At 51.3% G+C, this 27,993-nt stretch overlaps 1 protein-coding gene across 15 annotated transcripts in view; it reads right to left on the bottom strand.

Moving 5' to 3' along the window:
• Positions 1 to 27,993, bottom strand: part of Tspan9 (tetraspanin 9) — a 181,754-nt gene that overhangs the window by 65,215 nt on the left and 88,546 nt on the right. For 8 of the 15 annotated variants that reach the window (XM_087657730.1, XM_087657727.1, XM_087657725.1 and 5 more), the window contains one exon: positions 8,719 to 8,798. The exons of 6 other annotated variants lie outside the window; for them this stretch is intronic. In XM_087657730.1, the coding sequence (XP_087513856.1) occupies positions 8,719 to 8,781 (63 nt within the window). In that variant the 5' untranslated portion in view covers positions 8,782 to 8,798. 15 annotated transcript variants of the gene reach the window in all.

Below are 27,993 nucleotides of genomic sequence, written 5' to 3' on the forward strand. Positions count from 1 at the left end.
GTAAGAGGTAAAAGCACAAAAGCAAAAGCTGTACAGCTTTGATAGTAAATGCTGCTGTAATGAGGTAACAGTGATGTGCAGTTGTGCTGTTGGGAGACAGGAAAACAGTCTCATAAAGAAGCACGAAGTGTCTCGTGAAGCTAACACTACATACAACTGATTACCAAAAAAGCCCCTAAAGACCACATGTGGCTATCTTCTATCCCACTTCTTGGAGCTGTGGCTGGGTGAAGGGGAGAACAAACTGCTGACTGAATCATACCACATGTGTGCAAACGGCCCGTTACTACAGGGCTTCCCAGTGCCCAGCACAGACTCAGGAAAAGCACAAGTGGAAGCTGACTGGGAAGGGGAGTTGCGTCAGGATGACTCCCTGGACAACGTCAAAGAAAGAATGTGGGCTCTGAGATTCAACTGACTGAGTTCCTATCTCAGCTCTACCACTGCTTAATTAACCTAGTGACCCAGGGCAAAATCCCTCCTCCTCCTCCTCCTCAAGCTTTCATCTCAGAGGAAAACTGAGGTAGCCCTGGGTATTCCCATCAGGTACTGGAGCAGATAAGGTGACCAGGCAATGCCCCTCATGAAACCAAATCAAGCCGAGGGGTGGCTGTGGGTCCTCTCTGATTTCCATATGTAAACGGCACAAGTCGAGTAGGGAAACTCTGAGGTGTAGGCAAAATGGAGAAAAGTTCAGAAGTCTTTGCTGAACACACGGTGGGTAGGACCTTCAAATATCACAAAACCACCCCTGACATTAAAGATGATTGAGCGTGTAAAGAGATTATGAACTATTCATGGACTGAACGACTTAGATACAATTTACATAATTTGCATTCACAGATAAACACTGAGATGAAATCCTCCCGAGTTGATAAACACACTCAATTAAAGACCAGCTAATTAAAATGCCAATAGTGTGGGACAAGAAAGGGCACTGACTGATTTCAGGTAAAAACCATTTAAACTGATTCCAGCATTTATGCAGAAGAACAAGCGGCCAAGAAGGGCCAAACTCTCTTGAAAAACAAGAAGTCTACCGTGCCATGGAGACTCACAGAGTCGTGGTAACACAAAAAAGAGCCAGGCAAATATGAAAACCAAGGTAGTATCATATATATATGGAGGGAAGATATCTAATCAATGAAGCTAGAATACAAAGGAAGAAAAAAATCCTGTGTCAAACACGACTAATTCCAGATGTATTCAGGACTTTAATGCATGAATAAAAACTTTGAGAAATATAAAACTCCTCCTTACTTAAGCCAACAGTTCCCGAGTCCCTATGTTGTAGCAAGCACCATACATTTATTAGGATGCAAGGACACCATGAAATAACAGAGAAAGTCCAATTTAACAAAAGAAACCAGCAAAGTTGTGTTTCTATTTATTGAAAGATTCCACACACCCCCCCAAAAAATACTTCAAACTGGGAGCTACAGTGTTGATGGTGCATTCAACTGCCGGAAAATTAATACACGAAACAAAAAACTAAAAAGTAACAGAAAAAATCAATAGAAAAGTGGACCTGATACAAAACAGGGAAAGAATGGTTAATTAATATGCAAAAAGATGTCTGTCTATTGGTACCCGAGATGTTAGGCAAGGCCACTGCAACACAGCACCTCACGCCTGCCCCTTATCAGTGGAGAGCCACTGGGAATGTCAGTGGATGCCCGCCCTAGGAACAGCTCTCTTGTCCTGTAGTGCCACAACCACACAGCGGCCAGCACAGCAGAAAGGCCAGGTATCTGCAAGGGCACTTCTCCAAGGGTAGTGTATGAAAATGCCAATGTTGAAAGGCTTTGACAGCGGTCTGCTGTGACCACTCCATCACAGCACATGCATGTGATGCTGTGGCCGCTCCAGAGAAACTCCTGCGGGAGACGCACGCAGGGTTGTTCACGAAAGAGGAGAGACCACACTGAAGCAGTCATACTAGGGACTCCCACTGAGTGAAAAGGTAAGAGGCAATGCTCACGGACACAAATGGATCTCAACACACACTGGATTTTATTCATTCATTCATTCATTCATTCATTCATTCATTCATTCATTCATTCTTGTGGTGCTAAAGATTAAACCCAATGGTCTTATGCATGCTAAACAAATATACTCTATCGCTGGTGGGAAACTGTCGACAACAGAGTCTGAACAACTCTATCTACTCCATTGAAATTTTAAAGGAATAGGGGACGGCTCAGCTCATAAAACGCTTGCTGCAGAATCTCGAGGTCCTAAGGTCAGATGCCGAAAGCCCATGAAAAAAGCCAGATGTTGTGGCTCACCCCATAACTGCAGAGATAGGGTTGCAGAGACAGACAGATCCCTATCCCACCAGTCCAACAGGGACAGTATACTGCAGGTTGAGTGGTCAGACCCTGTGTCAGAAATAAATTAGTGTAAAAGAGGAAGACACCTCAACTCTATCTCTGGCCTCCACACTCAAGAATAGTGTCACACAGACACAGTCTCTGTCTCTGTCTCTGTCTCTCTGTCTGTCTGTCTGTCTGTCTCTCTCTCTCTCTCTCTCTCTCTCTCTCTCTCTCTCTCTCTCACACACACACACACACACACACACACACACACACACACACATACACTCAAAATGGAGACCTTCTCGGTAGGTAACGGGAGCGCAGGAGAGGGGACAGAATCTGTCTGTAAAAGCTGCCTAGTCAATGTGAATACAGTCTTGCAAGGATCCCTATAGCAGATACGAGGTCCCTGAAAACAGAAACCCTGGCCGAACATCCATTACCTCAAGCCACCAAAACAGCGCCCCCTGCAGGGCTGTGATACAGAAAGCTCCCAGTAGTAGAGGGCAAACCTGAAGCAGAAACATTAGGACCTCTCCAGCTCTCCTGGCAGCACTCAAAGCCAGCGGAAGGGAAAGCAGACCCTCAGAAGCAGTATTCTGGATCTCCTCTGAAGTCTAAAGATCTCCAAACAAAGAACGGGACCTAGAAGGCTGATCTCAACCTGGTATTCTGCCCCCAGCTGCAGATCTCGCCCGTGAGAGCCCGTGAGTCGGCAAGCCATTTTTAATGTTCCTGCCAAGAGTGCCCCCCACCAAGCCCCTGCCACTTCTGCAGGCAGATTAGCTTTCAAATGTGAGCAGGGACAAAGCTGGCTCAGAAGACTTAGCTCTGCCCGATGGGTTTAGCCTGGCTTCAAAGCTTCCTCACTGGAACCAAAGGAGCAGGCACATCTCGGTGGGGGAGGGAGGACCAGCACAGGGAGGGGGAGAGAAGCGTGGCTCTAAAGCCAGATTACTCACCACAACAGCCTGTAGCCAAGTGACACAGCAAGACCCGTCCGTCATGGTGGCCACCATCAGAAAAGAACAAGAGACACACAGAAGAGACTAATCCTCCCCTTACCTGGATCCCAGTCTCACCTGGTCACCTAGCTTCTATCCATCCCTCAAAATCCAAGGGCAACTAGTTTATTAGCTTTGCTATCTCTGTAGCTGGTCTCTACTAAGCAGTACTTAGTACTCCACTGAATGCCTACCATCTTCATATGTGTGTGAGACTCCATGGGACTCTGAGTAGCTCAACAGGATGCTTACAACAGGTGCTCAATAAATGCACACTGCGCTCGCGGGCCACAGGGCACTTCTTTGTCCTTTCAATAGAAGAAAACAGAAAATCCACATGTTTCACTGGTTGTATTTTACAAACTGAGGGGAAAGGAGGGAAGCCTGGAGCTTATTGTAAATTCTTTTTCTTTCTGATAGGAGAAACGTTTCAGACGGTGGGAATTAAGAGTACAGCCATGAAGGGGTAAGGAGAGGAAAGGCCAAGTCAAGCCAGGATGCTGGGTCCAGGCCTGTAGCTGCCCACCCTAAAGGGTTGAGGAAGCAGGCGGCCCCCACCTACACAGATCCCACCCTTGGCAGCCCTGGGTTCAAGTGCCACACACAGGACAGGACAGATGACCTCTCGGTCCCATGGCTTCCTGGCCTAAGAAAACTGATCTGCCTTACCCTTACCAACTGGAGGCCCCTGTGCATGGATCGGGCATTCAGCAAATAGTTGTGGAGTGAGTGAATGGACTCAACTGGGACCCAATACCCTACTAAGCCATAGAAAGCCTGCCGCCAAGTTCAGCCAAGGGCAGCCAAGCACAGGAGGTAAGAGCAGCCAGAGCGTTACTCGGGGGTAGAGGCCGGCTGGTGTTTGCTGTGTTCTCTGGGGCCAGGCCTGGCTGGACTGGGTAAGACTGCGGGTCCCAGAGCTCTTCCCATTTCATTTCATCTGGGACTTCTCTCTCTCCCCTCCTCCTCCTCCTCCTCCTCCTCAATCCTTCCTGATTGACAGCAATTGCTGGCTCTGACATGATTTAAAAATAGATATTAAGACCAGGACGTTTAATTTTTAATGCTTTGGAAATGAACATGGGGTTGGCGTTCTTTCACAGCCATGCTCCCAGGGTCTCTCCGGGTATCTGCCAGGCCCTTCATCTTGCTGCTTGACCTCAGCAGTCAGACCTGACCCCACCCCATATCCAAAAGATCTACTTGTAGCAGCCTCCTGGGAAATCATTCCTCACTCCCAAGAACTATGGGAAATCCCTAACCGTCTCTCCCCGCTCCCTCCCTCCCCGGTGCTGCCTGTTTCGCCTGCCTCTCCTGCATGGAGAGATGAGCCTCATGGAGACTCTGGGCCTGACTGCTTTCTAGAAGCCTCAGAGCAGAAGGTACCCCACAGATCCCCTATAGCACTACAGGTTCTTTAACTCACTGTGCACAGACCTTAGTCTAGAGCCTACAAAGGCACTTCCAGTGTGGCCATGCCGGTATGGACCATGTGTGGCCATGCCGGTATGGACCATGTGTGGCTAAGGCAGTAGAGAGGCCTGCCTTGGCCACCTACACCCAAAGACAGCAAACAAGAGGGGCCTGACGTTCGGGGAGATTAATCAGTGCCCCTTGGCATTCAACCTGTGGCAGCTCCATGTCTTCCTTTCCCTTGCTCTAGCAGACACACTCAACACTGTCCCCTCTGCTACTAATTAGCCTTTATAAGAAAAGAAACAATCCACAAGGAATAAGCTTCCAAAGAGGCCAGGGTGTCACTGCTCTGCCAGCCATGACTTATAGTGATTAGGACAGCTCTGCTAGCAAGTATGAGGAGTGACTTATCTGGGAGTGGCTTTAGGGTGCCCATCTACCCCAGCCCCTCCATCTCAGACAGAACTGGACTCAGCTGGATTCAGGTTGGGAGGAAGTGGGCTGGGATCAGGATTTGCTGGCGAGAGAAAAGGGCATGTGGCTCCAGCACAAAGAGAATGCCTCTTGAAGCCCTGCTCCCCAACCCTTTCCCCTTAGCAAAAGCACTCTAGGATATTCATTTACTATCTACTTGGAATGTTCTCCCAGGCACTCCTGACAGGATCTAGAGGTATATGGGCTGAAACTTTTGTAGATTACAGGCCTCCTATTCCTGTCCATCAAGAAGCCAGAATTCTCTCTGGCCCTGAGAATCGGAGTCAGTGTGGGTGTGTGTGGAAGGGACCATGAAGAGGGGGATGGTCACAAATCACCCTTTATTCTCTCCATCTATGGCAGGCCCCAAGAAAAGCTGCCCCCTGTGGGTGCCCCAGGCTCCCCTGGGGCACTGGGATGCCTACCAGGCTCCCCTGGGGCACTGGGATGCCTACCAGGCTAGAAGTGTCTGACTAAAGCCAGCATGCCAGGAACAGACCTGGACCCCCACCAGCAGGCAGGCACCCAGCAGCCTGGGAGGCACCTGCCCCTTTCTTAGTAAGAGGGAGGAGCATGAACAGCATAGCCCCACTCAGTCCTGCCCATAGTGATGTCACCAGACCCTCACCAATGCCACTGCACTCAAAGTTCCACCCAGTGGTGAAGAAGCAGTCAGCCAAGGGAGCTGCAGCATAAGCCCACCAGAACCGCTGAACCAAATCTCTCTCAGAGGCTCTATCATACAGGGGGTGTGGTATTGTGTCTGGGGGACTACCAGTAAGCTCTGGACCCATGACAAATTCTCTATTGACTGTAGAGTCAAGTTCAACTTCAGTCCTCAGAAAAAGCCACGACACTAAAATGTGATAGCTACATAATCCTAACTCCTGATCTCAGTGGACTGTTTGACCCCTCCCTCTCCCTCCCTCCCTCCACTGTCTTTATTTTCTCCTGTGTTCCCTACTCAGTTTGCATCAGAGCAGCAGAGTCCTCCTGTGAACTCCTCCCAGGAAGTCTTCCCAGGAAGTCCTCCCGGGAACCTTGCACACCCTTCCTACCATGCTGTCTCCTCTCAGCACTTTCCTGCTCCACCCTACATCAAGCTGAGAAGCACCCGTCTGCAGGAGGTCCACACCTGAGTACAGCACAGGGACCCACCATCCCCACATCCCTCCAATTCCCAGAAAGCACTGGCAAGTCCACAAAGAACCATCCGTTCCCCTTCTGCTAGATTGCCCATCCTTCCTAAAATCTGTGCCCGACTGCAGCATCTCATATGGTAGTAGCATTTAAGAAATGTGTCTGTGAAACTCACCTTGCCCTAGTTTGTGGTTTGTCATAGGAATTCTGAAAATACTAAGTAGTCAGAAAGTTGGAGAGTGGGATAGTGCAACCCCAGGGAAGAGTTCTAATTAGGAGCAGGTAGTAAGATCTCTAACCTCTAACCTCGCACCAGAAAGGGCAGGTGCATCAACAAATTGCTTAGATGGGAACTGCTGCCTTGCTTGTAGAAAAAATAAAATCACTCCTCATACAAGGGCTTACGGTGCTAGAAGAGCCGTTATTGTTGGCAGCTTTGATATCTTACTTCTTTTCCCCAATACCTGGGACTTGGGGATTCTGACCAAGTAACACTATGCTGCGATCCACTCCATCTGGTTGATTATAAATGTATTCCAGATCCATGCTGTGTTCTTGACACAGACCATGGCCTACAAAGAGGTCCCCTTGCCCCAAACCAAGCTAGAATCATTCCGAAGGCATCACAAGGAGTTATACCAACTGCGGCCAGCAGGCGGCGAGATGAGAGTGGCCAGGAGCCCAGGCTGCTGAGAGTCCCGGGTCAAAATGCACTAAACATCTATGCCCGGAGTCTTCATATAATTAATATATGTGCAGTGGGGCAAACCAAAGAGGTAGGATGAAACTATGAAAGAGGAAAGAGACGGTTGGATAGAACAACAAACACGGCATCACTCGTGTAGACCGAGATACCACGGAAGCACACACAAGTACTTGGCAGACACAGATCCTGGCAAAGGAATGGAAAGAGCATAAGGCACTGGCCCACAAGACGGGTGACAGGATGATTCTTAACATTCCAATGGTTCTCATCACCAGAGAGAGAATCAAAGTATCTGTCCCAGCTTCCCTAAAACTCCAGCCAGGTGAAAGGTAACACTAAGGATCACAGTGCCCCTCCCCCTAGTCCCCCACCCCTGGCTATGGAAACGCCCACCTCATCTCAGACCAGTCTCACAGGAAAAGAAACTGACCACTCAGGTATCACAGAGCACCCTAGGGTATCACAGATCTAAGGTAGTAAGGACCGTGAAGAAGATCATCCGTCCTAAGAGCCGGGACTGAGGAAGAAGCCCCAATCTTGAGGGGCACATGAGTCACTCAAGGTCACACAAGACTCTAACAAAGAACAGAAGGCAGATGAGGCTCACACTTCTTCCTTCGAAGACCGGAGCTTCCTTCCCCTTCTCCAGAAAAGTTGCCCCCTCCATATACACACCCCCAAAAGTTTTTCTTAAAAGTGGATCACTCTGCAAGAGATGCACACTAGTGCCTTGCAAGCTCGCTGAGAATGCCTCTCTCCTGTCCCCAGGCTCCTCCTGGACCATGCTTGGCAGCTGCCGGCCTCCAACCAGTGGCCGGATGGGGCCGGGGCCTGGGGATGAGCCAAACATCTGTGCTGAGCAGTCTGAGCTCTGGCGAAGAAAGACGGAGGCAGTAGTGAGGACCAAAGCAGATACGAATTAAGTTTTCATCCAGTTTGTGCAACTAGTAAGTCTTTGTGCACGCATGGTCACCAGTATCACACCAGACAGAGGCTATTTCCAAGCCAGCCCATCCATAAACATTTTCTCTAAAAAAGAAAAAACAAAACCCAAGAATCTCCCTTTGTCTTTTTCCTCATCCTGGAGCCTCCTGGAGCCTGGGAAAGGGTGGCCAAACTACTGACTGCCCAGTCCAGAGCAATCCCTCAAAAGCAGCAGCCTGTGCCCCCCCCCCCCAATCTCATAGCCTCTTCCTGGGAGCCACCTAAATGAGCAGGAGTCTGTGGCCTCCACACCCCCATCCCACTCCCACAATGCTAGACTGGTCTCCTGCTTTCAGGAGCAACAGAAGCAACCCAGAAACCATCTTCTCTGTCCCCCACGGACACAGGGGCACAGCTACGCGGTCTGACCCACACCCACTGATGCAGGTTCCCTGGTTCAGGTACTTCAGCGTGCCTTTTCTTAGGAGGAGGCAGTGGCAAACTTTACCAGTTTCCTAGGAGCAGAACATGTCTCTCCTGGAAGACTGACAAGTTGAAGTCTCCATTCAGCCATGGACAAGAGGGGAAAGATGCAGGGGTGGGAGGTGCTGCAATTTTTAAAAGCACTTACCTTAGGGCAGAGAAGGGAAAGATAGAGCGAGGAGAAAGTAGAGGATATTCATAGTGTGGAAAGCAAGGAGAAGGAGCAACGTTAGACTCAACAGTAAGGACTTACCCAGAATATCAAATTGAAGAGGAACATCATGTACTTCAAGCAGCAGAGACAGCCCCTGGCCATGTTGCACTTCTTAAATTCTAGGAGGAACACAAAGGACAGGTCCAGGTAAAACACCACGTACTTGCTGCCTTTGGGCGCATTGTACTTGTCAGTCTTAATGCCGGCCTCCGTGCGGCTCTGACCCCGCGAACCCGCGGTGCCGTAGAAGGCGCCAGCCGTGAAGCCGCGGCCGAACGGGCGGCCAGAGGTGGACGGCTTGGCAAAGTCCGAGTCCTTGCTGTCCAAAGATGGACTCCGGTGGATCGAAGAATCCTCGCTACTCGACTTCTCCATGCTCGCCTCGTTCCCGGGGAGCACGAGGGGCGGGGGGCATTGCTCCCAGAATGGGACGGAGGGGGCACCCCGGTCGGGCTCGGGTTCTGAGCGAGCGGGCTGTTGGAGCTTCGCACGCCCCCTCTCTGCACCGGGGAGCACTCGCAGAGCAACCAGCTGCCGGGGGTTCACTGTCTCTGGGACGGTGCCCCGCTCCCAGCCTTAGCCCGCTGGCCCGGGAGGGCTCTGCGGCACCGCTATAAGCACGCTTGGGGAGCCGGCTCGCCTGCGTAACTAGGCTTCTTTGGGGAGGCTGCAATTTGACTGCTCTTTCCCGGGTGGCTGCACCACCGACCGGACGCTGCACTGGAGGCGAAAGGGCGCTGGGATCCAAGCTCCGCAGGCACGCCTCTTCCAGCCTGGAGCCCCACCACTTTGCGGGCACTCGGCCTCTCTAGCTCCGCGACTTTGCGGAGCCGCTGCCGGCTCTGGGCTGCCCGGGTGCACCACGGGCAGAGAGCCTCGGGATCCACTGCAGCTGCAACCGCTGGGCTTGCCCTGCGAAATCCCAGCCCTGACTCTCGACTCTGAAATCGCCTAGAGCCCCTTCCCCCGGCTCTGGGCCCCGCCCCCTGCTTTGCATCCGACCAATGGGCTCAAGGTCTGCCTGGCTCCGGTAGGGCAGCTACCCCTCCCCAATGACACAATATCTTTAATAGGATTAGCGGTCGGCTTGTGTGCCTAAACTAGTGTGCCCAGAGCCCTTCTAAATGTCAAGGGCTCAGTGGCTGGGAATGAACTAACACCTCCATGGGAAAGCACTGGTCTCTTGCCCCAGCAAGGGCCACGAGTAGAGGGGGGAAACTGGAGGTACCGAGAACCCAAGGAACCCAGACGATAGGTCTGGGAAGAAAGGCTTTGGAAGGGAAAGAAACGTGGCCACTACCAGGCTGGCCTCCGCCTGCTACGGAACATCCGGCCTGTCTAGCCTGGGGCACATGGTCCCAAGCAGTACCTTTACACATACACACACAGAGACACAGTCACACAGACACACACACACACACACACACACACACACACACACACACACACACACACACACACACACCACGCTTTTGCACACGTGAGAATGGCTACTGCGCACCGGTAGAGGGACCGCAGCAGAGACGCAAGGTGTAAGAAAGCACCCTCAGGCCTCTGCGGGGAGCGCCGCCCTCCCTGCCCCCTCCACGCGCACACGCACGCGCGGCTCCGAAAGACTCCTGCAGCTGCGCAAGCCCTCGCCTCCGCGTTCCCCGAGTGGGACGGCGGGCTGCAAGGGGCGGGCGGCTCAAGTTGGGCACTGCTTTTGCCAGCAACAGAGCAAGGTAGCAATGCTTTTGGTCGCACCCAGGTCCTCTAGGAGCAGAGGTCAGAGAAGAGACAGGAGGTGTGTGCCTGCCAGAGGAACATCCAAAACAGCCCTTGCTCCTCTTGTAGAGAGCTGCAATGAAGACAGCCTCCCCTGGGTTTATGCAGAAGACTGCATTGCTGACCTGGGGCCACCACGGTTTGCAAATGATAAGAACTAGAAGACTGGGGGGGGGGGGCGACAGAGACCGAGTCTCTCTCCTTTGTACAGTGAGTCAGTGTGGGAGCTAAGTTTTACCAGGCTCCCAGCATCTAACAAGGAGCTTAGCCTCTGGAAGGCACTCTATAGGGATGGCTAGATGGATGAATCCCTGCCCTTCCTTGGGTAGAGGTGTCTACCCTGGAACCCTCAACCTTCTATCCCAAGCCTCAAGGGGGAGCCCTTGAGGAAACACAGGAGTGCTACTGCCTGCCCTTTGGGCAGCACAAAATCTAGTTAGGACAGGAAGTTATTTGAGGCACAGATAGACTCAGATGGTTGTGGCTGTGCAGTGATTCTAACTGGAGGGACTTCACCTTCACTCCTCTCACTCCCACCGTAGAGGTGATAACTCTGAGATCCCTTCTGAACTCAGAGAGAGCCCTGCAGCAAAGCTCTGTGTGAACGACCACCACTAGTATCTCTCCTTGGGGACCAATGGTCCTGGGACATTGTCTGCAGAAAAAAAGGAGTGAATGTGTAGCTGGCTCCTGTGGGAGTACCAAGCAATGTGACCAGGATAGGTAACTCCTCCTGTCCTCTTCAGCCTCACCTGACTGCTCCAGGATGCAGGGTTACCACTTCTCTCTTTTAGCATTACTTCTGGTGGGGGCATCCACCAGCAAGACTAGAGTCGGGAGAGCTGCTCTCCCCTGGCTGGCCACCATTCCTCCTGTCAGTATGGGGTTAAGGAATACACAGGGGTATTATGTGTGAAGTGAACCAACAAGGGTGAGACCTTAGTCAAAGCAGGCAGGCTCTGAACACAAGGTGGTACCGTTATACCTCAGGGGGAATGAGGTATCCCCGAGGGTCCCCTTGTTAGCCCCTACCTGGTTAGTCTTTTCCCACCTCTTCTCCCTAGCTCACACCTGTACCGGTCACACCAGTCTCCCCTGGCCCCTGGGCTACCCCATCATTGCATCCGATTAGAAATCAATGTATAACTCTGGCGCTTGGGACCAGAAAGCCAAGTGAACAGGCAGGTAAGAGAAGACGGCTGTCCAGTGCCACAGCCCTGCTCCCCTGGTCACGCTTGTCAAAGGTACAGTGAAGTCTCACTGTGACACCTGGCTGAGGCACTATCAGACCAATAAGAAAATGCAGTTCATCAGCCCTTCCATTCACCAGGCTGACCTTACCACGTAGGTGTGGTGACCGTTCTGTCTTATGAGAAAGGAAACGGTAGGCTTGGGTGTGCTCTCCGAGCCCGTGTGCCCTCCTCTCTTGGATTTTAAACACTGCTACCCTTGGCAGTCTTCCAGTCTAGTAGAGAAGGTACAAGAGGGAGCCTGGGGTGGGTGTCCCGATTTGGGGTTGGGTTATTTGGTAAAAAGATACTGAATTAGAAAAACAGGGAGGAAGATGGCTGAGGTAGTGCTCTGGACAGGACAGGTAATCAGCAAAGGGCTGTACTAAAGAATGGAGAGGGGGGAGTACAGAAGAACACAGTGAGGAAGAGAGAGAGAGAATTTACCTGTCTTAGGACAAAAGCAGATGGAGCCAGAGCACACCCATCCCCTTGAGGAAACCGTCCATTAGCAATAGGCAGGTCACTATGGACAGGTTCTGGAGCATAGATACCACGAATGCGACAACCCAGGGATTCCAGCAGCCCACCAGATAGCTAGCTCTGGAAACCAGCCTTCTACCTGGTTCCACCTGTACCCAGGGAAGTCCAACGGAGTGATGCAGAGCCCACATAGCAGGCTGAGTGGGGGCTGCCCTGCGGTCCTGCCTTGGACTGGGACTTTTTGAAGTGAGTGGGGGAAGAAGGACTTGAGTGTGGCCCACTCAGGAAGCAGTTGAGGGGACAGGCCCGGGTGAGGACAGGAGCTATTCCGTGAGCTACTTTGTATAGCACTTGAAAGTTAGAGCTGTACTCTGCAACGTCCTAGGCAGCCAGGCCTGTGGCCACCGTGAGGCCTAGGAAGCTGCACCTGGCAGCAGGGGGAACAGAGACAGTGAAAGTCGTGCAGTGACTGTGCTACTGCAGTTCTGTAGATCTGGGATTCTAGAAGCTACTCTCCCTGTCTGCTCAATCCCCCCCCCCCACCTTATCAGGTCCAGCAGAGCCTGAAGGCACTGGCTGCCTTTGCGGGGCTCTTTGCATGCAAACAATGCAGACCAGATTTCCCTCTCCTTGTGCTTTTTATTTTAAGGGAAAAAAGAAAAGAGCACAGCAAGTACAGAATTCTCAAAGAAGAGCAAGGAAAGTAAATGTGAGAAACCGGCATTCCAGATCTGACTGGCAGCCAGGAAATGAGGGCTTCCCGGGAAATGCCAAGTTCTCTGTGCCTCTGAAGAACTTCCCAGGCTCCAGGTGACACAAGGTTCAGTCTCCCATGTTTTCCTCACCAGATGTATACCTTCTGGCCCACGCTGGCCACTCCCGTATGTGACCGAGTGTTGGCAGCATTTCACAGCCCTAAGCTTAGCTTTGAAACCAGACTTGAGGGGAAACCAAGGCATTGCATGCAGTGACTAGGAATAAATAGGATAAACAAGTCGGGCAAGCACTGTAGAGGGCAGGTTCTCACCCAGGTCCTACACTCCAAACTGGGATCTTTGGCTGTAGGAGTAACTGTCAAGCAGACTACTCAGGAATGAGCGTGTGTAGCCGGAGGCCCACCATCTAGAAGTCTACATGGAGACTCATTAGGCAGGGCACAGCGACAGGGGCCACTCTCCTATTTGCTAAGGAAACAAACAAACAAACAAACAAACAAAAAACAGCTGGAATTTGGATTCAGAATGTGAGCTACCAATGACAGTGAAGAGGTGGAGAGTGGGAAGCTAAATGAAGTTGGGCACACACTACTCCACTTATTCCAGCTCTTGGGAAGCTAGGTCAGGACTGGGAGTTCTAGGCCATGCTAGGCTACACAGTGATGGGGATTGGGAGGGCAAGGAGGAAGGGGGGAGGAGGAGGAAAGAGAGTTTAAAGATATTTTTTAAAGTGTGTGTGTGTGTGTGTGTGTGTGTGTGTGTGTGTGTGTGTGTGTGTTTTCTAAAAGCTAATGAAAATAAGGTTTGCCTCAGTGGGCGGGCTCATAGTTCTAAGAAGGGATTAATTAATTGTTTAGTTCATATTACAAATCAGGGCGGGCTGCATCTTTTAGAGAGTGGTTCTTTCCCTCGAAGCCCTGTAGTGGTCACTTGGTCATCATACACACACACACACACACACACACACACACACACACACACACACACACACACCTGCTCCCAGCACCTGTCACAGTGACTACCACACGGTAGCTGCTTAGAAGAAAAGAAAGGCTACCATGCCCAAGCTACACACAGTTGAGCTCCAAGTTCATTCACCGAAAGGATGGGATCCAAGCCAAAATCTATGGAATTGTTCCTGGAAGGGAGGCTACCTGAGGACATCAGACTGATGAGGCAGTCCAGGAAACACCCAGCAAATGATGGTGGACAGGTCATCATGATGTTAACTGATGTGCTCCCCAATACACAGCATGGCCTTGAATGTCATGGCAATAAGTTAACCTAGGGGTCCCCAGGGCCATTCTGGAAGAAGGGTCCAGAGACAGAGGGTGGGAAAAGTAAAAGAGACAGGAGCAAGGCAAGACAAGACTGCCCTGGCCTGCCGCCTGTGCTGGGTATATGGAGCCTGGCAGAGGAGCTCCAAGGGCAGGGCACACAGGGACACCTCTGTCTGCAACTCAGTCCCAGCACTCATGTGAATGGCATAGGGTTACATGCCAGGCTTCAAAACTCAAGAGCAAAACTACCTCTGGCTGAGGCTGGTGTATGCCAGAAGTAAGTACGAGGATTCAGAGACCCTCCAATGCACATCGGCACACCGAGGGAGCATGAGGGCCAAGGTATGCTTGGTGTCTCTGGGCAACTCTGGCACCTCAGCTCCTGAGAAATGGGACCACAGCTGTAGACCAGTTCAATCCTGATCTAGCCATGAGCCCTGAAATTCGGTTTATGACCTCGAAGTTACAGGGACTGTCACAAAGCCAACCTCACCCCCTGAAAACCAGCTCACACCAGACATCTTTAGGGACTGAGTCACCTGGGACAGGATCTGGGAATGAGAATGGAGAAGGCATAGCTGTTTCCAGCTACCTGGTCCATCCTAAAGACAGGGAACAGATCTAGTGGGAGAGCCATGTGCAGCTATCTGGGCTTTGGGCCTTAGCAGACCTAGAGAAGCTAGAATGGGCGCTGAGCTGCCCTGTGTCTCAACTTCTCCAGCTGGACACTGAGACGATAGGGCATACTTTCCAAGCTGCAGGTAGTCAGAAATCTGAGATAATGAGTATAACTGTAATATATACAGCACAGCGTCAGGCCACCGAAAAACACCCAGCGCACTGGGGTACCATGATGGTGGTCAACAGTAATTATTAGAGTAAATAAGAGTTCCCAACCCTGTCTGTTAGGCGGCGGTTAAACAGAGAAAAATAAGACAACCCACCGCCAACATGCAATGTCCTGCAAGCTTGTTTCTAAGACTGAGAACATCAGTTTCTCCCCTGACAGCTGGTGGCACCTGGGTGTTCACTTGGCCCTCTCCTGTACACATAATAAAGGCCCCTCTTGTCCATCCTCTCCATGTGGCTGCCATGGGCATCTTTGATTTCACATCCCCCACAGAGACTGACTCACCCAACTCTTCCCTTCTTGATGAATGGCCTGGATGTTTAGCACGTTGTCTAATCCAGAGCTCCTCACCCCAGACTTCACCCTGCTCCCTGCCAATCCTACCTCAGTGTCTCTCTCCACATCCTATGATGTTACAGACACTGTATGTAGTCCATGCCACCTCAGTGTTAACCAGGGACCTTCACAACCCCCGGCAGAGCCCTCCTGTCTCCAGGCACATCATCTTACCAAAGCCTCTCCGCTTTAACCCCTGCAGTGGGGTCTCATTCTAAGCGTGTGCTCATGTGTGTGGACCACACATATGTGAACATGTTTGCTGTTCTAGGATAATCCAAATTCTTAAAACAACATTTAAGAGCCAGGCATGGTGGTACACACTTGTAACCCCAGCCCTCGAGAGATGGAGATAGAAGGATCAGAAGTTCAAGGCCAGCCTTGGCCACATAGGGAGTTTGAGACAGTCTGGGCTGCATGAGATCTTGTCTCAAAGTTTGTAAAAAGGCCTTAAAGGTCCAGCCCAATGGACCCTGCCTGTCTCTCCAGACCCTTCGCAGCCACTCTCTCCTGGTCTCAGGCAACAGTAAACACTCTAAGCTCTGTCCTCTTCTCTGAGCTTCTGCCCCTGCTGGGCCTTCTTCTTGGCTGCTCTTCACCATCCACTGCGTGACTCTACCCAACTCCTCAGTAAGTCTCTGGACTCCTTTGCAAAGGTCTTTCTTCTCGCTTTCTGGGTTGCCTACCTGTGGCTGCCAAGCTCCCCTGACCATTATATCCTCAGAGCACAATCTGCCTGTTTCTCCCATAGTATTATCACAGTTTGAAAGTATGTGTTTCTCCAAGTGACAATCTCCGGGCTGGTTCTCTCCCGTTACACTGTAACATCCACAGCAGCACACGCAGCACCCAGGACTGGCACTAACCCACAGGCCAGCCTAGAATTAACTGATGAAGCAAATGCACAAAAGTGCAAAGGCAAAGGAGGGTGTGCACAGGGGCGGGGGGTGGGAGCCTGCCACTGCCCAGTCAGTTCCTCAGCTACAAACCACGAACGCTGGACTGGCAGTCTCTGTATGGAGCTTACAAATGTGGAAGGAGGTAGGTAGGGGATAGGCAGGCGGAAGAGCGCCTGGGAGGAAAAGCACTGAGTAAAGTTTCCGTGGAGCAGAGGTGGGGTGCACACTGCATGCTGGCCACCAAGTGCTGGCTGAGACTAAAATGAATAAGAATGGGCCTGAGATTGGAGCACAGGAGGCCAGAAGGGCATCAAGAGTCCGCATGTCCCTTCTCCTCCTGTCACCAGCTCTAGCACACGCTTTTCCTGGAGTACAGTCCCAACCAATTACCCTCCTTCTCTCCTCCCGGCTGCTCCCTTACCTGTAACCTCATTTCCTTGGCACGCTGACTTGCTCATGCCCACAGTCCCGTGGGCAACAGACCCCAGAGAGACTTCAGAGTTAAAGCTCAGTTTCCTGGTCTTGCCTAACTCTCTCGATCTGTGACCTGCTGGGAGCAAGCATCCTCTTTGTCCCTACAAGCACTCAGCTCTTTAAGACATTTCCCAGGAGAAACCCCAGCCTGGCCCTTCTTTCATCCTCAACTCAATCAATCACCTCCCTGTTGGATCCTCTAGAAAGGCCTGGAACAGGGGCATTGTAGTGGACGGGCAGATGGACCTGCAGCTCCACACGTGGCCATACTGGACCATTCCGTCCCAGGAGGCAGAGGAGAAAGAAAGCAAGCATTTGTTATTAGTACTTATCAAGGAGGGCAGGTGGCTTCGGAAGGATGAGATAAGGCACACGGTCCGACACAGGCAAGTGTGATGAAGCCAGAGGTTTATTGCCATGCACTAGCGGAAATTTACTGACCCAGCAAATCTAATATTCCCAAACCACTGCATGGAGGACAGAGACTTGCGGGCTGGGGCAGTGCTCTCTGACCCAGCATCCAGCCTGCCAGTGAGCTGGCCTTACAGCTGGGACCTTCTGCTGACTTCAGGGGCTACTGTCTCCTGTCCCTCACCCCTGTTTCCCTCCACTGTGCCTGGAGGCTACAGGGCTGGTGCTGGAGTCACCTGGGAGAGACGGCACAGAAGCACTTGGCAATGCTCTACAGCTAAGAAGATGAGAGTGTACCCAGATGTCTGACCTGCTCAGCACCCATCAGAGGCATGTGTGTTCATCTCCACTGAAGGACTAACGGAGCTAAGTGTGGGCCTCCTTGCTGCATGTCTGAGGACTCATGCATTTCACAGTACATAAGTCACTGTAGGGTCTCAGAACCTCTGGGGTCACTCTAAGAAAAAGGATGTAAGGAGGAGCTATCCTTTGGTTCTTTCTCCCCTCCCTCTTCAGGCTGGTTCAAGTCACTCCAGCTCTGGAAGTTCATCTGGAAAGCACTCAGTCCTCCCAAAACCTCCAAACATCTTTCCTCATGTCAAGATACTTGAGGTGAAAACATCCACAGGCCACACCCTTTCCTTGGCCATCTGGGCTACAAAACCTCCAGCAGCTCTAGAAAGTCCCAAAGTTTAGATTGAGTCAACAGAAATTCATCCCAGTTGTCACCCAATCAAACTGGACATATGCCCAATCTTGACCCACTATGCTACACTTCCTCCACACATGCCCAGAGTGCAAGTTCTGTGAGCACGCACACACGCCACTCTGAAGGCATAGGCACACATGCATTCCCTGCCACAAGCTCCCTCCCTCTTAGGGCCCTCCACCTACCAGGCTCCTGCCCAGGCTCCCTCCCTCTTAGGGCCCTCCACCTACCAGGCTCCTGCCCGGGCTCCCTGCCTCTAGGTCTCCTCCTTACTCATTCTGCCAATTGCTGAGTGTCATTGTCCCAGGACAGAGTCATCATGCATGTATATCTGTGACACCCACAATACTCTCCACTGCCTGCCTGGTGTGCCTTTACTTCAATGGATCCCTCCCCACATCTGTCCTCCCCTCTGCACACCATGCATCTATAACCACCTCTAGATCCAGGCATCTCCAGAAAGTATGAAAGAGGTCAAATGCCCATCCTGGCCTCTGTGAGCCTCGGTGTGTCCAGGTGGCCGTGCATTACTCACCCCTCAAGCCCCGGACTCAAGAGGTCATCTAATATCCTAGCCAGACCACACCAGTGCACACCTGCTCCGCCCTGACCCTACTGTTGCCAGAGAAATGCCAGCCACACCCATGGTTGGTTAGACCTAGCAGGGACAGGCACTGCATAGCCATCTCCCTCCTCCTACTACCCAGGCCTGCATGGGACTAAAACCTTGACCTATCATTATCCGTCTTTCAACAATGGTGCCCACACCCCATCTGCCTCCTCAAGAGATGGGCTTGAAGCAAGCACACCGAGACTGAGAGCCAGATAGAAGAATCAGGGCCTTAGTTGCTGTCCAGGCTACCCAGGCAGAGGACTTGCAGTTCTCTGAGCACAGGGCATGCAGTGGGTGGATGGGTGGACGGATGGATGGATGGATGGATGGATGGATGGATGGATGGATGGATGGATGGATAGATGGATGGATGGCTAGATAGATGAATAAACACACTTTTATTTTCTTATCCATGTAATGAAACTGGGTGTGATGATAAAGGACAGAGGATCTGGGAATTTTTTTATCTACTAGAAGGCACTGTTCTTCAGGACTACCATTCAGCCGACTGGCATGTCAGAGGAGTGTGACAGAAACAAAGGAGACCTCACATAAGTTAATTGGGCCATTTGAGTTCCTCAGCACCCACAGAGTCCTGGGTTCGCCACCTCGGTGTCATCAGGGAGCATCCTTGCTCAGTCTCTTCCTTGGGGAAGAGAGGACAGCAGATGTCCACTGTGAGTGCTAAGAGGCCCTGCTCAGAGGGGAAGAAGGCCACAAGGAAAAGTGGGTTGTGGGGGAGGTTTGTACAACACCCTATCGGGAGGAACGCAGAGGGAGGGGGAGTCCCAATGCTGAGATGGCATGAGCAAAAGCAACATTTTTTAGGACTCGTTCTTTTTAAGGGACTCTCATACTTTTGATCATATCTGATCCTCACACCAGACCCCTGCAAGATAAGCAGGGAATATATCCCAAGTTCTAAATGAGAAATGAGTTCGTAGAGCCGGGTGGAATCTACGTCCTCTGACTTCTAAAACAGATCTAGCAGTTTTATCTGAGAACAGCATTAGGCTGTGCTTTTGAATACAAGGCTGGCCCGAACTGAGGCGAACTTCATACCTACCCTGCACACACACACACACAGAAGAACAAAGGAAAGGAAAGAAGCTGGGGTGAGAGAAGCAATCCTCCATTAGGATTATCAAGCTAGGACAACTGTGTAATTTCCACATACACTGCAACCTCATGGGACACACACAGCCTGTCTATCTTGGGAAACACCACTGCTCACCCCGAACACCACCTTCCTCACCTCCATCCAGTTCTCCCCTTCACTTCCATCAGTGCTCCCCTCTCACCTCCATCAGTGCTCCCCTCTCACCTCCATCAGTGCTCCCCTCTCACCTCCATCAGTGCTCCCCTCTCACCTCCATCCAGTACTCCCCTTCACCTCCATCAGTGCTCCCCTCTCACCTCCATCAGTGCTCCCCTTCATCTCCATCAGTGCTCCCCTCTCACCTCCATCCAGTACTCCCCTTCACCTCCATCAGTGCTCCCCTCTCACCTCCATCCAGTACTCCCCTTCACCTCCATCAGTGCTCCCCCTCACCTCCATCCAGTACTCCCCTTCACCTCCATCAATGCTCCCCTCTCACCTCCATCAGTGCTCCCCTCTCACCTCCATCCAGTACTCCCCTCTCACCTCCATCAGTGCTCCCCTCTCACCTCCATCCAGTGCTCCCCTTCACCTCCATCAGTGCTCCCCATTCACCTCCATCAGTGCTCCCCTCTCACCTCCATCAGTGCTCCCCTCTCACCTCCATCCAGTGCTCCCCTCTCACCTCCATCCAGTGCTCCCCTCTCACCTCCATCAGTGCTCCCCTCTCACCTCCATCAGTGCTCCCCTTCCCTTTCACACTTCACAGACCACAAACACAGACACTTTGCCAAATGAAAGCAAAGACAGGCCCTGTCCTCCAAAACCATGGTCCAGTGGAGTAGAGATAATGAAAGTGCAACAGATACTAAGTTTCCCCAACCAGCGGGTGGGGAAAGCCCTGATCCACAATGCTTACCAATGGCCGCCACAGCCAAGTGCAAAAGTCCATCATTTAATACCCGCTGGCAAATTCCCTTATTACTTCCTGTGAAGCTCTCAATTGGCCATCTAACAGACTTCAGCAAACCTCTGTACCAAACCCAGCCCCACCCAGGGCCCTCCCCCCAGCGTGAATGTCTCAGTGGTTGGAATTTGGGGCTTAGTGATGGAGGCTGAACAAGGCACAGAGAGAACAGAGCAGGGAGCTTTCTCGGTCCACTGGGGTCTCCTCACAGAGACCACAAACACCAGAAAGACAACTGCAGTAATCCCATCCCTTGAGGCAGGCCAAGTCATTGCTCTGTGCAAAACCCTACAGCTTCCTGCTGCCCCCAGAGTAAAAGATGAAGTTCTTAGAAAAATCGATCAATCTCTCCCCCTCCCCTCACCCCTCACTCTGGCCACATCACCTACTCTGTTCTCTTACTTCAGAGCCTGAATTCAGCCTAGGTGTTCAGTCTACTCGAGTATTCTTTCCTCAGATTTCTACACCGACAATCTGCCTGTCCCTTAACCTTCATTCAGCTGTCCCTTCTCCAGGACGTTCCCAGCACACTCTTACCACGTTCTCCTTCCTCCTTTCCGCTTATCTCCCAAACACAAGGGAACATATATTTTTACCACAGAAATTGTTTATGTTGTCAACCCACTAGAAACCACCTTTAGAGGGCCAGGGATGTATGTCTGTCTCATTCACTGCCACATTGCCACAGCCAAGAATAGAGTTCTACATGTGTGCATGGGGGTCACAGGGTGGGGGTGGTGGCAGGTGGGGTCTGCACATTTTTCTGCATCAATGGATGAAGGCAGGCAGGCCTGGAGGTGGTTTCCCTTAGGTATCATCTTGATTTTCTTAGATGGGGCAGCTAGGGTGAGGATGCCAGGTTATTCCTGCTCAGCAGAGACCCCCAGATGCCCTGGCTCTGCCACTGGGACCTTGAGCAGGTGTCCCCTGTCCTAACTCTGCATTTCACTTGCTTTCTTCCTTCGGGCTGTAATGGGGCTCTATATGGCTAACCGTGAGAAGCAGACAGTGCCAGGAAAGGTCAAACAGGATGCCAAGTCTGAAGGCCTCCTCTGAACTGCAGTGGGAAATCTGAGGTGCGGGGTGATGTGTGCCTCAAAAGGTCCAGAGAAGATAAACACTCTGAACCCCTGGACGCCAGCTACACGCCTCCAGCCACTTTGACACCCCCCCATTCCCTACTCTGAACCAAAACGAAGCCCCCAAAATGCTCTCTGGTTAGGCCAAGCAGCTGCGCCATCATGCCTCCGGCAGGCTCCCCACATGCAAGGCGGACAACTCATAGTGCTATTTTAAGTTCTGAGGGCCCAGCTATAGCACGTAGCCACAGCAGGCGGCCAGCCGGGACAGGAGGTAGAGAAGCTAGGCTCCCTGAGGGGGCTGACCTGGGAGTTACAGAGCGACTAGTCACCCCCTTACACCAGTCCTTGCTACGGAGACCAGAAACCCCCAGGCCACACCTTCCAACCTAGAGGTCATGGGAACATGAGTCAGGGGCTGCCCTAGGCACACCCAGATTCCATTTCCGAATGTGACCCCAGTCTCCACAGCAAAAGGCGTCCTAGCTCTGCCCTCCAAATCCTCAGTTCCCAGGATGCAAAAGCTAGCACAGCACCGGTTTTCTTGTCATGACAGACAGCAGGAATCAGATAAAAAAACAGCCCCAGGAGATAAATTCTACAATGTCTGAAATGATTCCCCCCCCCCCAACATGGAGGCCCTCCCAGCACTGTGTCAGGTACATAGCCACACTCAACAGAGAAGTGTTGATTACATCTAAATACTCCCCAAAGCCAAAGGTGATGTCTACAGATAAGCTCTGTCATTATCATTTTTAGTGATGTCCTCTGACCTCACTGGACACCAAAAGCTAGGAATAAAGACCACAGAACCAAGGAACCAATGGAATTTCTCAACAAAACCCTACCATTCACAGAATTACACACAATGACACCATCCTTCTGTAGTATATGGCAGCCATATTCCAATCTGTGCACCACCAAAACATATCCAAGTGACTGGAAGTCAGCTTAAGAAAGGATAGCACTCTGGACACATGCTATCCCCAATCCAACCTCATGCTTTAGAACATCAGCAGAATCACTCCAGGCAGGACAGGTCACACAAACCTGGGGCTACCAGCAGCATCTTACAACTCTAATTGCCAAGTTTAAGCAGCATCAGCACCAGCGAGAAGGGAAGAGATAGCCAGCAGGTGCTGTAATTAGGGAGCTCTGGGACTTGGCTCCCTGTCACCGTCTACCTCGAGCCAGAAACAGCCACCCGCACCTTAAAGGAATAGACTCACTTTCTCTGGACTGAGGAAATAGCCCTTGTATTCTCCCTTCCCGTCCCTGGCTTCAACCTATCCGGGCAGACGCTTCTAAACATATCTGCTGACACTTTGCAAGCAATGAGAACAGCTCTGTGTATAGGAAGATGTATGCTGGTCAGAGGTCGCTTCCTGGCATGACCCTCACAGAGTACCAGGAAGTAACTGCAGCAGACACCATCACTCCCAGGCAAAAAGTCCTGCACCTAAGGCTGATCACCTACTAGTCAGCACCCACCTCCTGTTCAACCTGGAACAGTGCTGGTCCAACACTCTCCACAACGCAGAGTGCTTCCTAAGCAGTTTCTCTTAAGTGTGGTTCCCAGGCCTCTGCTTTTAGAACCTGAGCGTCATAGGCAAAGTCCTGGCACACACTGCTCTGGCTAGAGCTGGAGTATCCGGAGGCTGGACCCTGACACGGCAGCTTTCTTAATAAAGTTTCCAGTAAAATGTGCAACTGTTTAAGCGTTGCTGCTCAGAAGGCTGTGCACCCGCTCTAACTGGTTCTCCTCCCCACATGCAGGAGCTATGCTTCACCACCTCCAGAGAACTTTCTGCAGCTGTGGGTGCACGGGCAGGAGTTCCTCGCTGTCACCCTCCATCCTGCTTCTGCAAGGGGTTTGCACATAGGTCAGAGCAACCTCAAGACATTCTGTCAGCCTCTCAAGTTACACCCCATTATGCTTGGGGACGAAAAGTCCCCCAGGACTCAGGGGCCTGAACAGTTGATCCTCAGCTGGTGCCAGTGCTTCAGGAGACCGTGGAGCTTTGAGAGATGGAGCCTAGCTGGGAGGCCTGGGGCCATGTCTGGTTCCAGCCCCACCGCTCTAGTCCTGACTAGGATATTATGTAACCAGCTGCTCTACAGCCCTGCTGGGCTGGTCTTAAACCCTCCTACCACCACACTTCCGCTGCCCTGATGGACTTCCTCACGTTGTTTTTTTCAGGTACTGTATCACCATGTGAGAGAAATAATTAAAATAAAAATAAATTAAAAAACAATAATAATAACTTCTCCCATCTTCAAAAGGGACATGTCTGCCAAAGTAACTTTGCTCAGTCCCACCCCCTAGGCAATGTGCAATCCCCCAAACCCCACCTTCACCTCGTCCCATCCGGCTTACCAGGGGACCATCTCAGGGCCCCTGACCTCTCCTCTCACTTTTCCATACACTCTAACCCCTGCCAAAGATCAGCAGAGGAGATGAACACAATACTCAACATAAGCCCAGGTAGCTTTCAATCTGATCTCAGACATCATCTATCTATAGCCACACTGCTCTGATTTTCCTCCTGCCTCTAACTCAGCTCCATCCTGGACAGTCTGGCCACAGAGGTAATCACATACTTTCACTAAGTTCTCTACCAACCTGCCCCAATTCTCAGCTTCAGTCATCCCACTGTCCCTTGGCATGGAGGTTCCTCCAGCTGATGACCCAATTAAAGATCTTCTTTGTGGCCACAACGCACAGCTCCTCCTGCACTATCCCAAGGTAACTGATTACCTAGACAGCCCAGGAGGGAACAATGACTGCAGGTGACTGTCAGCTGCAGGGAACAGGTCACTACAAGTGTCCCTTAGCATCTACCACACCCTCATCATGTACCACTAGTCAGCAAGCATGGATGGATGGAAGGAAGGAAGGATGGATGGATGGATGGATGGTGGATGGATGGAACCCAACCAACTGGTCTAAAGCAAATTCTAAGGAGCAAGATATCATGGGAAGAAAGACAGAAGTGGGTAAGTGACTCCTTCCCTTAAGTCCAACAAGGTTGACACTCTATCACACCATGGTCCAAGGAACCCCGGGGGTACACTGACGGCACTCCTGCCTCCCAGCCCCCAAAGTTTTCATCTTCTGTCAGTTACTAGAATTAGCAAATGAGCAGTTTCCGCATCCCATCAGCAGATCATCTCCTGAGCGGCAGTCATCTGAGCTGTTAGAATTAATTGAGTAATTAACTTCCCACATCTGCACCCCTTTCTTTGGGCAGGAGGGGCTGGCAGATCAGAGGCCAAGGCTCTAGAGCCCACAGCTTCTCCACCAGGTCCAAGTTGCCAAAAACCCAGTCCATTCCTTACCACACCCAATCCCTCCACAGAGACTTCAAGGCCCTACTGTGGCCCTCTAAGGCACGCAGGCTTCCAACACACAAACACACAAATCATGTGTACCAACGGTGACAAGAACCACTCAGTCAACTTAGATTCTGGCTGTGGCTTGTTTTAAGTTCAGCCACAAATAGACATCATGGGGAACCAGGCAGATTCAGCCAAGGGGGTGGGTGGACAGAATGTGGGGGAAAAGTAAGTCAGGTCATAAAATGGATGGATCTTCTGGAGAGGCAGTGGAGACAGAGGGAAGGCCACAGTGGGTGGGGCTGGGACACTCACATTTGAATCTAGGTTCTGCATGTGATGGTGTCACTTCACCCCTGTGGTCTTCAGTTTTCCTGAAGACAAGGCTGGGCATCAAGCCCGCCTCCCTGCTGAGCTGTCCTAGGATGTAACAGGCTCATGGTACACTTATTTACCCTCACTCCCCTCTCCAGAAATCCCAGAGCACAGGCAGAGAGGCAGCACTTATACTCTGCACACGCTTTGCTGGAATAGCTCAGTTCCCACTGTCACAACACTTTGTGACTGAGCCCCACCTGCCTGCCTCTGCTTCCTCTTTAGGAAGGGTGTGTGTGACGTACAAATCAGTCACATCAGCGGTCAAGTCCCAGCTCTGCTCTTAAAGTTTCCCAGCTTCCTTAGCTGAAGTCACAGTAAGTTCCTCACAGTGTGGATTGGTGATCTACATGCCAAAGGCACCTGAGTCAGTGCATGGTACAAACTACAGTTAATAAGTAGTGGGGATTGTTTTCATTCTAATTATCACTGGTTTGCCTCATGGAATATGTTCCTTCCAGAGCCCAACTCCTATACAGGTATCAGGCTTTAACTGGAAAGACATGAGTCGCAACACTGAGTTTACTTCTCTTCCCTTCGCTGACAGAACATGAAGATCAACAAGCTCTCTTAACTGGACATCCGGAGAGAACGCAGATGCTTCTCCCTCAGCCCGCTGCGCGCACACCCAAGCAAGCCCCCAAGCCTAGAATCCAGCCCGCCCTCTCCCTGACCACCATTCCCTGGTCACACTCCATGACCCAACTGGATACCCTGCTTGCTCTCCCCCAGGTCCCCATCCCTAACTCTCTCATTGCCTTCTCCTACACGAGCCTTTACACTTGTCTTTCTGAGACAAATTTGGTCATTAATTAAAAATCACTGCTTTTATTCCTTGAGTACATTCCTATAGTCTGGCAAGTTCTTCCAATCAAACTCCTATGTGAGTTTCAAGACCCAACTCAAACCTCACCTCCTCCTTGCTTGGTTCCTCCCCTTCTGAATTCCTTCTAGTTGGGCTAGCCAGGTTCTCTGTGATGGCACTTTTCCTGCTGTAGTGCCTTGTGTCTCCTTTCCAAACAAGGCTTCTTGAGGGCAGGGCGATGTGGGCTCTATAAGCCTCTAACTCCCAAACCTGAATTTGCTGATTTATTCAGTGTGCTGATGTGTTAGACCCTAAAAACTCTCAATGAATGTGGCTGAACTAGTGGAAGCACAAGTCGGGGCTCTGACTGCACTTTTATAAATGATAACTCTCAATCAACCCACGGAAGGAGCCGTGTTTGACTTGAGACCCAGTCTCTTTCGGAGAGACGGTGTGAGGATACTGACGAGAGGGGCCTCCCTAGAAGACACGGGGCTGACAGACGCTCACTCCAAGAGCGCCAATGACTGTGAAGAACCTGAGCTACACTGACTGGGCCTATGCTGTGACCCGGAGGGATGCCTATGCTCACTGTCTCTGTCTGCTCTAAGTTGTCAGCGACCCCTGATCAGTGCTTTTCAACCCCGTTCAGGGGCTACCGAAGTAGTTGAGTGGGTCAGCAGAGAACTTTTGGGGAAACAGAATAAGTACACGGATTTGGATCCTGGTGCCTGTGTCTGCTGGATCCCCACTCCTGGCAATGGAGCAGATGGGGATGGGAGAACAGAGACCACAGTCACATAGTAAGGATTTAAAAAAAATCTTCCCATGAGGAGCCAGTGAGATGGCTCTGTGGGCAAAGACACTTGCCACACAAGCCTGGTGACCTGAACTTGATCCCCAGAATCTATTCAAGATAAATAGTGGGAACTGTGTCCACAGAGTTGTCCTCTGACCTCCACACTCCTGCTCTGGCAAGTGTGTGCATGCACACTTGCACATGCACAATAATTAATAATAATATAGTTTTAAAATTTAAATAATTATTTCATGAGGTTTTTTATCATAGCTGTGTGTGTGTGAGAGAGAGAGAGAGTGAGAGAGAGAAAGAGAGAGAGAGAGAGAGAGAGAGAGAGAGAGAGAGAAATCATAGAGTTTGGGAAGTAGCCCCTGCACCTCTGTAGAGACATGGATCACACACAAGAGAGTCCGTGAACATGGGTTGATGGCCCACTGGAGTGTATACTTTCCAGACATTAAATTCTGAGCTGGTTGCCTCCTGCAGGGCCACACCTGGCCAGGAAGGTTGACCCAGCCGCAGGAAATACCTGGGGATTCACTCTCAAAGATGGCAGTGAGTTTAATGAATGCCAAGAAGTTAGGCACACCAAGAGAAGAAAGGAATCATAGCTGTGGAAAGGTGTCCCTACGCTATCTGACCCCGTGGCAGCTGCAGGCTCCAGTTAGGAATCTGCACTTCGGGTGCTTTCCTGCAGGGCCGCGGCTCTCCAGTGCACAATATATAACCCGGACTCTTCACTCAGGGATTCACCGCCTGACTGCTGAAACAAATCAAAGCTGGCTTTTAAAAACCTATGACGTGAGCTCCGCACAGAACTACACCTTTGTGATCTATTGGATTACAGAAAACCAATTCCAAATTGAGCCAATATTTTATCCCTTACAAATTCCATTCAGCTGCCTGCCTCATCTGTGTGGTGCAGACGGAACCTCCCACTGGGTCTCCAAAACAGAAGGGAAACATCATACCCTCGTGAGTCCCAAGGCTCCACACTGAAGGACGATGGTCTCACCCCTTGCTTTATTCAGGGCAGAAGAGAAGAACAGGCTTCAAATGCAATAGGAAGCCTGCAGAGGGACACTGT

Source organism: Rattus norvegicus, chromosome 4 (genome assembly GCF_021556685.1).
Source record: "Rattus norvegicus strain SHRSP/BbbUtx chromosome 4, alternate assembly SHRSP_T2T, whole genome shotgun sequence".
NCBI classification, from domain to species: Eukaryota; Metazoa; Chordata; class Mammalia; order Rodentia; family Muridae; genus Rattus; species Rattus norvegicus.